General features: G+C 41.7%; 1 protein-coding gene across 1 annotated transcript in view; it reads left to right on the forward strand.

Annotated features, from left to right (window-relative positions):
* birc6 (baculoviral IAP repeat containing 6) overlaps positions 1–13,323 on the forward strand; it is a 79,622-nt gene extending 66,299 nt beyond the window's left edge. Inside the window, exons 66-74 of the mRNA XM_056768720.1 lie at positions 481–697; positions 1,838–1,983; positions 3,865–3,975; positions 4,630–4,847; positions 7,846–8,007; positions 8,288–8,365; positions 8,979–9,167; positions 11,232–11,366; positions 12,376–13,323. Coding sequence (XP_056624698.1) covers positions 481–697; positions 1,838–1,983; positions 3,865–3,975; positions 4,630–4,847; positions 7,846–8,007; positions 8,288–8,365; positions 8,979–9,167; positions 11,232–11,366; positions 12,376–12,555 — 1,436 coding nt within the window. The 3' untranslated portion in view covers positions 12,556–13,323. The remainder of the gene's footprint in view (positions 1–480; positions 698–1,837; positions 1,984–3,864; positions 3,976–4,629; positions 4,848–7,845; positions 8,008–8,287; positions 8,366–8,978; positions 9,168–11,231; positions 11,367–12,375) is intronic.

The following is a 13,323-nucleotide window of genomic DNA, read 5'->3' on the forward strand; positions in this document are numbered from 1 at the left end:
TTGTCTTTACTTAAGTCCTCATGATTTGTCAGTACAATGTACTGTGGGATGTTGCTATACATACAGCTGTGCTATTTATGACTGGTTTTGTGGTCCTGGGTTTTATGTCTTTGTGGTTCAGTTGGCTAAAACACTAACCCGGACGCTGTCTCCCTCACATCCTGCCAAATTGAACAAAAACGGTGGTTCATTCAATTGTTGACCTTACCAAGATGTACAAGTGTGTGGGAGAATGCACAATGACATGTCCATAGTGAAACAGTCCATGTATTGAATTATATGAGACGTTTTATAAGCCAACAATGCTTCCAAAACCATCTCAGTTAAAAATGTTATTAACCTTATGTGTCTGATCGTCCGTTTTGTCCTTCCAACATTTAAGAGATGTAATCGACTTTGTCTTTTATAAGTGTCCTGTCTCGGTACATAATGTCTCTCTCCCTCTGTCTCTCTCTCTCTATCTCTATCTTTCTCCTGCAGTTTTGGACATGGCGCGTCACGTCCCCCTGTATCGTGCTCTGTTGGAGCTGCTGAGGGCCATCTCCACCTGCACCAGTCTGGTTCCTCTGCTTCTGCCGCTTTCAGGAGATGCTGCAGAGGAAGAGGATGATGAAGAACGGACGGAGTGTCAGACTTCTGTGGGCATGTTGCTGGCCAAGATGAAGACCTGCGTGGACACCTACACCAACCGCCTCAGGTGAGCACGTTCTCTAACACCACCATCCAACAGCACACCAAACAAACAAGGACTGATGGATGCCGTTGGATGATTTTTCACAATGTGACACTGTCTGTGATCTCCCCGGAGAAACAGTGGCTGTTCCCGATCTGTCTCACCTTTTCATCTAATGTTACATTCACTCCAAACCAGCGTTTCTGTAGAGGAATTACACATAATAATAAATAAGCAAAATTAAGTCATCGATTATTCATCCTTAGGTTGTTTAAAAAAACATGCACTTTAGTTTACAGTACATGTTCCTGGTATGGTATGAGGTTAGGTTTTGGGGTAGGTTCAGGGTTAGTACCCAGTTATTAAATTTACTTTTATAAGTAAACAGTGTGTACATGGGAAACCAGACTGTAAAATAAAGTGCTACCTTTTTTTCTTCTGTGGAACACAAAGAATATTTTAAGATGTCACAGTGGTTTCGTGTCAATACAATGCAAGTTAATGTCGTTTGGTTACCACAATTCTTTAAAATATATTTTATGTGTTCTCCATAAAGAGAAAAATTCATACAGGTTTGCAATGACTGACTGTGAGAAAAGTTTTAGTGACATATTTTGAATAGATATTTAGAGTAGGTAAAATGGCTTAGTCTTTGTGTGTAGTGACTGCTTAATGCAACGGGGCTTCTAGTCACAGGAAAGAAACAGACATGCGTAGCTCCACCCGAATGTTTGTAAGACCGCTAGTGTCTGTCGTGACAGTTATAATTACTGTCCTCTGCTTCACCTACAGGTACAGAACATTCATGCCCCCCCTCATTTTCATTTTCTCGCCTCCCGCTTAATGAATGATGCATGTTGTGAGGGCACATGCTTAGCCGAGCGCCAGCTGGATGTTTGTTAATGGTTTACTCGGGGACAAGTCACTGTCTACCGCTCAGTTATGCATCGGGCGTGTTCACTCTGTGGACGAACTCGGTGTGTGCGTGTTTGTTTCAGGGTCGGGGACATATGAGGCAGTACAAACTCCGGAGGACGTGCAGTTTTGCTGTTTCTGCTGTTAACTCAGCTTGGAATTTGTTTCAAAAGACAGCAAAGCAAATTCCGATGTTCAAATGCAGACAAACTTAAAGACCTCTAGTCATTGTTTCTTTGTTTACCTCAGGTCTAAGAAAGACAAAAGCAAAGGGGTTATGAAGACAGAAACATCTGACCCTGAGCCGGAGGGCCTGACCTTGCTGGTTCCTGACATCCAGAAGACTGCAGAGATTGTATACGCAGCAACCACCAACCTACGACAAGCTAATCACGGTGAGAACATCCATAAAAGTGTCTGTTTCCATGAGTTTGTGTAATCACTGTAAGAAATAAAAGATTTCTAGAAGATACTTGAGTTTCCCCAGATGCCACAAACACAAGACCCAGTTTATCAAAGTTTTTAGCTTGTTGTGTACATTCACTCTAATAACACTATTAATATAAGATAGATATCACGCCATTATGTATGTATTCCATTTAAAATAAGATCACTTGTAAAGCCAGGAATGTCCTGAATCTCATCATTTCTTGTGTGCTTTGGGATTCAAACATAATAGAAGTGGCGGTGTGTAGTGGTCAGCCAGGAGAGGAATGGTTGAGGGTTTTATGGGCTAAAAATGCAGATTCTGCCCTTGTCTGAGGGTCACAGGGGACACCGAGTGACTGTTTGCTTTGACAAACTAAGCCAAAGAAAAATGGCTCTACGGCCCAACCTTGCACCATATAAGCCAGACTCTTAGAGCCACATAAACCCATTTTTTCTTTCCAGAGGAATTTAAATGGAGAGTCAGCTTTAACTGAGCAGTTTCGCCTGTCAGAAGCAAGACTTAATCTACGTCCTGCTAAATCACAAAAATACTCCACCGAGAATCAGAGCTAGTTGCCTTAGTCATGCCAGCTAAACTCTGCCTCCCGTTGCATGAGGAGTGCATTCTCAAGCAGGGAAATTAACTTTGCGACAAACTTTTAGTTCTGCTACACTGTCCATAGAAAAGGCGACATGACCCAATCAATTCCAAAGCCTGGCATTCAGTGCACTTTAGATAAGACAAATCCACTGTGTAGCGTTGTTAGCATTTGCAAGCACAAGACTCTCTGGCGGTTCCACTTGGGCAAAGCTAGGAGAACTTGGGACCTACCAGAGAGCCTTTGTTCCACCGCTAATTCCCTGGTGTGGGCTAGGTGATGTAGAGTCTCTGGTATCTCACGCTCTCACCTTCTCGAGAATGAGCCGAAGAAAGGGGCGTTAACCACGTACGGCGGATCAATTCCGCTGTCACTATCCATAAGGAAAATCCATGTGATAAGAGCAGTGAGACATTGCGCTTACCAACCTGTTTGACTGCTTAATTAGTACTCCGTCTTTCTATAAAAAGTGCTGGAGACAGCTGTGTCAGGCCTTCTTTGATTGGACAAGAGCAGCTTCCGTAGTTCAGAATCGATTTGGAATATTTGGTGGCCATCAATAGCGCCCGGTAATGTGCGGACAGAGGTGAGAGTAAATGAAGCTGTCGATGTCGGACGGATTTTGTGCGGCAAGTCGCCAAAGAATAATTGTTTTCAGCTCGGATCATTTGGCTGTCGGGGGAGGGACTTGCATCTGCACCCGCCGCATATGAACGGTATGATCCGAAATGTCATAAAGCTCTTAATATAGAGAGTTAATTGTGTTGTTGCGCTACCGGCCTCCATTCGCAGGTTTAATATGTCTCACCGGAGTGAAGCTAGCCTGCCAGTGGCTTTAGTCATTAGTCTGACAGTTTCTCTGGATAACAAACTGAAATGGGTAACAGAAAAAGTTTCAGTCAAACACATTTTTTATTCTTAAGTCACACATATGTGGCTGGTTGTATGATTTGGCTTCAAGTAGCTTGTCTGCATTTTACATTTATGCATTTAGTCGGTTCTAGATAATCAAACCCTTGGCTTTAATGTTTGAACCTACAGGAACACTAGCTCCCTGTTTCCTTTACAACTGCAAGCATAGCACCAAACAGGCATTCAGGGGACTTTATCCTCAACAGGGATGTGATTCTTACAGATGGAAGAATGGAAGATATGACCCAAGCACCCTTAGGCTACTGTGAAACACACATTCACACACACTCCTTTCACCCCCCCTTGAAGTTTATTTTTATTTCTTCTGTTTGTCAGAGAGGAAGATGGCAGAGAGCTGTAAGAAGGCAACAGTGAGGCCCAAACCGCAGTCCATCTTACGCTCGATGGAGGAGAAATACACAGCAGCCATGAAGAAACTACAGTTTGGTGAGTTTTGCATTACACTGCTGTGTGCAATGATCGAATCATATGGGTTAAGACCGATATCTAGAGAGCAAATATGATACAGTTTATAAGACATTTTATCCAAAGCGACTTGGGGTGCATTCTGGGTATAGGTTTTTCACTGCATGCTCTCTTGGTATGGAACACAAAACGTCTGCGCTGTTAACGCATTGCTGATGTTAATTTCAATTTTCGGTTTTACTCTTGCTCTAAAATGCCTGAGGTGTCCTTCCAGCCGCTCTTTTTTTCTGCATTTGTGCCACATTGTTCAATAACATGCAGCTATGAAAGTTTTTTTTCTTTAAAATGCACCTAATATTTGAAGGAGCATCAAAGAGATCGAGCAAAAGATGATGGATTTTGTAATCTCTGTGCTGGTACAATAGCTTTTCTATGCTCATTCTTCGTCTCTCTTTGCTCTGATTGATGACAAAAGGTTTGATCTGCCAAAACTGATTTGGTCAGACCTCAGACGGGTGAGGTTATCTCTCCTGACGTGACTGTAAGCAGGTTTACACTGTTTTACACAGGACACCCTTCAGTGGAGACGATGTTTTTGGAGTCACCTTTCAGTCCTATTGTGTTTCTCTGTGATCACTGGTAACTGTGTGTGTGTGTATATGCTCTTCTCCACAGACACGTTTGAGATGGTGTGTGAAGATGAGGATACTAAACTGGTGTTTAAGGTGAACTACCACTACCTATCTCAGGTGAAGAATGCCAGCGACGCAAACAGTGCCGCCCGCGCTCGACGATTAGCGCAGGAAGCAGTTACGCTGTCCACCTCCCTCCCCCTCTCCTCATCCTCTAGTGTGTTTGTCCGCTGCGATGAAGAGCGCCTTGACATCATGAAGGTACGAACAGGCGCCTCGTGTCTTTCAGAGGTTAATTCACAAAAAACATTTATGAAATAGAATTAGTGTTGTCCAGTTTATGTACAAATCATGCTGTTAAACCAGCGCTTGTGAAACGTGTGCATGTGTAAATCACTGAACTGTGAAACCTTTAGGGAGAATCATAAAGCAGAATGGATGCACTCTCTAGACACGTCTTTCACAGCTGAACTCTTTTTGACTTAAAAAAAAATGTAATTTTGTTTGTGTGTAATTGAGACCCAACACAATAACCAAACACTAGCATTTAATGCACATGCTCATAGAACTGCAGTTTGTAGGGCTCAAAATTGGTTGCATATGCTCCCGAAATTTAACCTGTACGACAAAAATATATTTTAGAGCATTTGAGCTAATGCCAATTTTGTTGTGTTGCGACCTGTTTTTATTACTGTACAGAGCGTTTGGTTTTACTTCACACATTATGTGCGTGCTGTGCGCTAATGTGACCGGTCCTTCAAAGATAATGCAGCGGTACTTTTCCATGCGCGGTACATGTTTATGTCAGTTCGTGTCATTGCTGAACAGCAGCTGAATGTAACACAAGTGTACCAAATGCAAGTTCGCATTACAAAATACGTTCACAAGCAAACCTCTTTAAAGAACGTTATAGTTTCCCTCAAATTTGTTCAGCGTTTTGTTTATTTAGTTTAAACTTTTTCTGTATGCTATGATGAGAAAGGAGGGTTCAGTCGTTGATGGAAGGATTATCGACTGCGTGATACAATCACTTTCCTCTCACAAAACGAATTTAAGTGTATAACATGCTGGGTGTTTGTGGTTTTATGATAAAAAAAATATTGCACGAAAATCACCAAGTCATGGTATGTAAAACACAGCAGACACCACATGCATGTTTAAATAGTAAAATTGTAAGTATTTTGTATTCTAGTATTCAGACAGACCATGGTATTCTTAATTTTTGGGTGGGTGCTCTTTTGTGAAGTTGGGAGCATGAGTGTTACAAAGTAAAAAAAGTGATTTTTTTTGCCCTGAGTTTAAAAATTGCAGATATAATATATGTCCTGTGTGACCTGAGTTCCTCAAACAGATTGAGAATTTCATTTCAAAATGGATTGACATGAACTGTAGACCAATGTCAGGCTTAGTCATTGATAATCAAATAAAGCAGTATGTTATAAAGCAGTGGTTCTCAACTCCGGCCCACGAGATCCATTTTCCTGCCGAGTTTAGCCCGAACTCTGATATAAAACACCTGAACAAGCTAATCAGTGTCTTTAGGAATTGATGTGTTCAACTTAATGTGACGCTGCGCAAATCTATCAGCGTATGACATTTAAGTACCACGAGAGCGATTCAAGTGCAGATTCCTCGGTATGCATTTGAATAACTCTTGCTGTACTTTCATGCAATATGCCCAACAATCTGCGCAGCCCAACATTAAGTTTAAAGCATCTGTTCCTGAAGTCACTGAATAGCCTCTTCAGGTGTTTTATCAGAGTTGGGGCTTAACTCTTTTGGTTTTCTGAACCAATAAAGATAGGTTTTTAAACAATTCATGCATACTATGTGATAAAAATGTCAATAACAGGTTTTGTAAATATGTATGTATACTATGTGTTTGGGTGGGAATCCTTTGGTCCCTCACGATCGATTCAGAATCGATTCCTAGGGTCACGATTCGATTCAGAATCAATTGTTGACGTACTAATTAGCATACAGAAAACGTCATTACGTCGCATTTGCGCTCACAGTCAGACTAGTGATGGCACTTTCGCTTCTAGTCTTTGAACTTTCACATGTTGTATTTTAATAAAACCGAGTGCCCAATAAAGCCATCCTCATTTCCATTATCTGTTGTCAGACATAAAAACAAGTGTATAATAGTAAATGGAAGCGATTTATTAGTGTCACATCTTAAACGGCAGTCACTTTCACGAAATGACACATACTCTGGTAAAAAAAATCATCATTCACATTAGAGAGGTGCTTTTGGCAATATACTGTATTTGTCTCATGCAGCGCATGTGAGCTGGCTCTCAAACTGCATATTTACAGAAGTATGATCATGTTCTTAAGTCTTAACAGTGACAGGTTTTGGGAAACGCTATATTGCACTCATTGGCCGTCCAGTTGGGGTATGGTGAATTGAATGCGCTGTTTCTCCCTGATGCAGATGCAGAGAAAAAGCTTGACTTCCGCCTTTTTTGTTCTGATGACATCATATTATATTTACTTATTACATTTTAAATTTGTGAATCGATTTTTTTATTTGGTTCATTGAAAGCCCTGCCCTCCCTTAGTATGAATCAGACTTTGACTAAATCTAGAATCAGACCATGACTTTCTCAAGCACATCCGTTCACTGACAAAACACCTATAGCCAAACCCGGTTATTCTTCTATTGGCTCAACCACACGAGTGCTCACACACTTTGAGTGCTGCCTTTGACGTGTAAATGTCAATGTGTCTGGCCTCAGCTGTAGGCTTCACCACAGGTAGAGCCGAAGTACTTCACTGATCCCTAACAGCAGGCCAAGACTTCCCCATTCTTGAATCTTGGGCACTTTATTGTGCAATCTTAATGGACATTAATAGTAAACTGAGCATTCCAGATTTAACCAACCCTGCATGTGTGAGAGCACAGCTCTCTGTGTGTGTGTGTGTTTAGTGTTGCGATTGAATGGTCATGTCAAAACAGTCTTAACGCCTGAGTGCAGCTCTACAGCCCGCAGTGGAGGGAGACTGTTGCCTCACTGGGTGCCATTACTCTCTCTCTTTCTTACTCCCTCGTTCTATGGCAGGAAAGAAATGTGTCTGTGCTTGTATCACTTCAACATTTTCCATATCTCACTCTAATTTCCGGTCTTTATGTCAAGACGTGGGTTAGACATTTAAAATGGTTCTCGCTCTTCAGCCTTAGCTGTCGGGAGGCTTATCATCTTTGATCGGCGGATTTGCTCTGTTTTAACGGATGCTTCTCCTCTTGTTTTCTCAGGTGTTGATAACAGGACCTGCAGACACACCGTATGCCAATGGCTGCTTTGAATTTGATGTCTACTTCCCTCAAGATTACCCGAACTCCCCTCCTTTGGTTAATCTGGAGACGACAGGAGGCCACAGTGTCCGTTTCAATCCAAACCTTTATAATGATGGCAAGGTGCGTGTCGCTCCCTGTTTGCTTTTTGGCATATTTTCCTTTACAATAAGCACTAGGGATCAACAAGTACTGTTTGTTTTTTTGGCTGAAATTTTGTGCCTTTATTGTCAAGGCTGTTCATAGACTTCACAACTTGATTTGAGAGACTTTTATTCACTAGTAGAAAACCATCTGAATCCGCTGTCTACAAGATGTGTTACTTGTTTGATATTGAACTGAATTTTTTTGCATTGTTCTTGTTTTTCTTCTTTGTAATGTCTCATCCCGTCCACCACATCAGGTGTGTTTAAGCATCCTGAACACCTGGCACGGCCGTCCCGAGGAAAAATGGAACCCTCATACCTCTAGTTTTCTACAGGTGAGTCGAATTCTGTCACTTTCTGTATTCATTAATCCGTTCCCTTTTCTCTCCCGCTCACGATCTTTAGTCTGGTGGAGGTTCTCTCCCGATGCTGTTCCCTGGTAGACCTAAAGCAGCAGAAATATCTCATTTCATAATTTTCAGGGAATATTTCATCATACTGCTTTACACACACACAGGCGCACAAACACCATCAGCAGACATTTACAACATTCCCATACCGATTTCCCTGCAGTAATTATCTGCCCACATCTGAGCCCCTCCTCTCTCTCTCTCTCTCTCTCTCTCTCTCTCTCCATCATACCTGTCTGTATAATAGGCAGGGGAGCTGTTTTCCCCTGTAATATTGATCCAAGTACAGGCTCCCCTCCTTTCTTTCTCTCTCTCCCTCTCCCACTCACTGTCTCCTCCAGTTCGTGCTCATGTACTGCTGCCAGCACTTCATAGAAATGTCTCCATTGATTAGTGCTACAGTTAGCGACCAGCCGATCAATAAATGGAACGGGCACGGGCACAGGAGTGCTCTGGTCAAAGAGACCCAGTGTGCTCTTCACCTTCTCAACTGTTCCTTGCGTCTTTGTTCTGTGTGTGTGTGTGTGTGTGTGTTTAGGTGCTGGTATCAATCCAGTCTCTGATCCTGGTAACCGAGCCGTACTTCAACGAGCCGGGTTACGAGCGTTCCCGGGGCACGCCGAGCGGAACCCAGAGCTCCAGAGAGTACGATGGAAACATCCGGCAGGCTACCGTCAAGTGGGCCATGCTAGAACAGATTCGCAACCCTTCACCCTGCTTTAAAGAGGTCAGAGGGTATTCTTCACATAACACAATTTAGATCAAATTCCCCCTGCATGAAGAGGAAAATGGACCGGGGACCCAGATCAGGATATAAATTGCAAGTTTATAAAAATAAGGGGTAGTTAATCATTAATACATTCAAATTATGAAGTTCAATTTAACCCTAGTCCACATACTTAGACAGGTCACCCAAAATAAAAATCACGGTCATCTTTTATTCATCCTCATGTTATTCAAAATGTGTATAGCTATCTTTTATCTGTGGGACACAAAAGAAGATATTTTGTGAAACGTCTCATAACAATGAACGTCAATAGTGGCCAATGTTTTTCGGTTACCAAAGTTCTTCAAAATGTCTTTGTTTGTGTTTTGCAGAAGAATGAAAGTCATACAGGTTTGAAATGACATGAGCTTGAACAAATGATGAAATCTTTTTTCATTTCTTTCTGTACACAAGCTTCTACCACAGCATCTTCACTTAGGTCCTAACTGACGGGCATCGTCCGTGTCGTTCTGGTTCTGTTGTGGACATTTCGGTGGCTCTTGAGTATTTGTGAGTTTGGATCCTCGCCAGGCAGTTATGAGGCTGGTAGATTACCCCTGTATCCCAAAGCGAACATATAACAGGCTGTTTCCATGCCAACCAAACATCGTTCAAAGGAATAAAGGGCTCCGGTGCTGTCGTTTGGTTCGAACCGAGCCAGACTGCTCATCGATCGCTGATGTTTAGCGATGAATCGGGATCTCTGTCGCACACACATTAGCATTGAGCGTAAGAGAGGAAATTGTGACGTCATTGTACATGGAGGTAGAACATCGAATTTGTCAGACACGTGCAGCAGATTTTGAACTATCATCACATAAAAACACACCTACGCACAGACAGACATTTAGAGTTTGGCACGTCCATGCGGATTCACACGCATGCAATTTTATATAAGGCAAGACACGTAGCTATCTCGCCCTCTCTCTGTCACACACACAGAGGCAGTCAGGCAGGGTAATGAATGAAAGGCTGTTGACGTCAGAGCAGGGAGAGGAAAACACAACACACACACTTGCTTTCGTTTATGACCATGAGTACTGAATTCTATTAAGTATAGTTGCATTGCCTCTCTCTCTCACATCATTACATATGTTCCTTTATATTTATTCTCTTCCCAATCTCAGCATCACGGGAGATGCTGTCACATGTCTCGCTGGTGACCTTTGTTTGTTTGAGGGGAAGATAGATTTATGAAGGATGGATGAAGCTAGACAGTGAAAAAGAGAGATATAAAATTGGTGACGGTGAGCTTGGAGCCAGCGAGCGACGTGCAGCAGCCACCGGGGTTTCCATGGCAACACTTCCAAGACCATCGATCACACGCACTCATTCCTGAATCCCTCATGCCTTCCCCGCAGAAGTTTGATCTGTATAGCGTCTTGCTTTTACAATCAGGCTAAAGTGCAAGTCTCAGACATGTAGATGGATTACGCGCTCTAGTGAAGACAACAGGTGAGCGTGACGAGTGCGCGTTACGTCTTTGAGAGACAAAGACATGAGCGTTAAACTTGAGTGATCAAACTGTGGTGGATGAGCGTTAAACTTGAGTGATCAAACTGTGGTGGATGAGCGTTAAACTTGAGTGATCAAACTGTGGTGGATGAGCGTTAAACTTGAGTGATCAAACTGTGGTTCTTAGCTCCTCGTGTCGGCAGATGTAAATTCAGCGACACATCACTCTATGACGTTGAAAGATCAACTGAATAACTGTTCTGTAGGTGGAGAGAAAAGGGATCCAAATGCAGAATGAAGGAGTTGGTAAGCTCTCGCGTTCAGATAGAGACCGACTAGAGGGTCGGTGAGGAAATTTGTGTCTGTCTGAGATCACTCTTCTCTGTGTGTCGATATAAACGTCACTTAGTTTGTTGATTAACACATACGGGCAGCATTCATGTATGATCAATTCTGGAGTATCTTCATCTGGAGTGTCAATCCTAAAGATCATCCCACAGCTAAATGTAGTTTCTATACAATGCACAAGTTATATTTATTTTCTTTTTAACGTTGCGTTTTTTTTGGCAGGTGATTCATCGGCACTTCTATATGAAGCGAGCAGAGATTATAGCCCAGTGCGAGGGCTGGATCAGTGATATTCAGCAGTACAGCAGTGATAAGAGAGTGGGCCGAACCATGTCTCACCACGCAGCTGCGCTGAAGGTAATACTCACAGTTTCGAATGTTCTGTCTGTAATTCTGCCAAAACTATAGATAAAGGTCTTTTAAAATACATTAAAGTAACGGATCTGGATCAGCGGCTAGACGTCCTCCTGAAGGATTTTTCATTTTTGTTTGAGCTTCAATAGTTTTAGCGGAGGTGTTTTAAAGGAGATGAATTAAGTCGATTTAGCACACTGACAGCTTGTTGTGCGTCAGCGTGTTATTAGACTGTCAGCACCGTAAACCCTTTTGGAAAGTCGTGTCTTTAAATTCATGCGCTGCAGCTATTAACTCTGCCTTTGTAACAAATTCGATGGATCAGCAAGTCTGCTTTCTCTATTTTTTGGGAGGACATTGTTATTGTGACCATAAAAATGAACGATAACACAACGAACACAAATATACAGTGAGAGGAGAAAAACACAACGAACTCTGTTGCAAATATTTAGCCTGTTTGTTTACGCTTTTCAAGTTTACGTTTGTTTTACTGGCACAAACCTTGTGTGTGGGGACTTAAGAGCACTTTATTGTCATTAGCTGGTGAGATTTGCATTGACAGCTCTCTGACTAGAAAGTCGATACTGAAATCAGTAGAGTGGATTTTAGAGAGCAATCTTGATGCGGCTATCTTTTTGTTTCCTTTTAGTGTGTGCACCAAAAATTTGTCTCATATTTAGTTAGCTAATAATTGGTATTTGCAGTTTATTAAAAAAAAACGAGTTTGTTTTCATTTTCAGAATGTTTTTCCTCTTTCTCATTGTATTTTTTTGTTTGTTTCTTCAAAGTTTGTATACATTTTTATTGGCACAAAAATACTTTCATAACTTGTGTGCTTTAACAGGTAATAAATATACATTCTAGTTTAATAATCGGCCATTTTTTGTTTTAGTTGGTTTATGTAAACATGCGCTAGAAAGCTGTCAAAATGTATAAACATGCATCGTTTGGTGATTGTGTTGTTGCTTCCCAACTGTTTAAGGATTTGACATATTTTGGGGGATTTTTGCAGAGGCACACCGCTCAGCTCAGAGAGGAATTGCTGAAACTGCCCTGTCCGGAAGGCCTGGAGCCAGATGGGGAAGAGTTTTCTGAGAAGGGCGCCTCGCTCATGGTCAAAGAGCTGCCCAGTCAAGGCGCTGAGAAGCAGACCGACAGCCAAGACGCCCACTGCAGCGACGGCCAGCTATGATCCCTCCCCATAAACCCCCGCCCACCGCCTTTGACTATCCATTGATATTGAAAAGACTGGATGGCTTTGGTGATTAAGCCATCTTTTTGTCAATATTTGTATGTAAGAATCTAATTATGTATTAGCTTAAAACGAGAGGACAGAGAAACAAAGAGAACGCAAAGAAAGGAAAATTGCTTAAAACACCCATCCACACAAGAACCGCTGAACTTTATCCTGCGCCCCAAAAGAAAACAAAGGAAACGAAAAAGTTATTTTTATTTACATGTAAAAGAGTCTCAACTTTTTTTGTGATTTAGTTTCTTTATTTTCCCAAATTGTTAAATAACCACTGATCGATATGTTATAAAACTTGTTTATGTAAACAAAATGAAAGATAAAATCACAGTATATATAAGGGAACTGCCTTTCGTGGAGAATGTTTACCAAATGTTTTCTCTTTTTTTGTCTTCTTTCTTTTATTTGGGCTGTAAGTGCAAGGACAGTTGTAAGTGAGAATATACTGGTTATACTTAAAGCGAATTATTTAAAAAAAAAGAACAAAACAAACACGCCCATACCCACTCTGATTACCCACAATCCTCTGGTGTCCCTCTGCCAGTGCTTTGGTTTCTACAGACTTGTGTACACTTCAATAATAAAGCCTGAAACGGACGTTCAGAAATTATCTGGTGACTGAATGCTCTCGTTCAGGCTGATCAATAGCACGTTTTATTTTTGCCCTCTCTCTGCTTTTAAGTGCAAGTTTAATAAATGCAACCTGTTTTA

The sequence above is a fragment of the Triplophysa dalaica genome, chromosome 15, assembly GCF_015846415.1.
Source record: "Triplophysa dalaica isolate WHDGS20190420 chromosome 15, ASM1584641v1, whole genome shotgun sequence".
In the NCBI taxonomy this organism is placed as follows: Eukaryota; Metazoa; Chordata; class Actinopteri; order Cypriniformes; family Nemacheilidae; genus Triplophysa; species Triplophysa dalaica.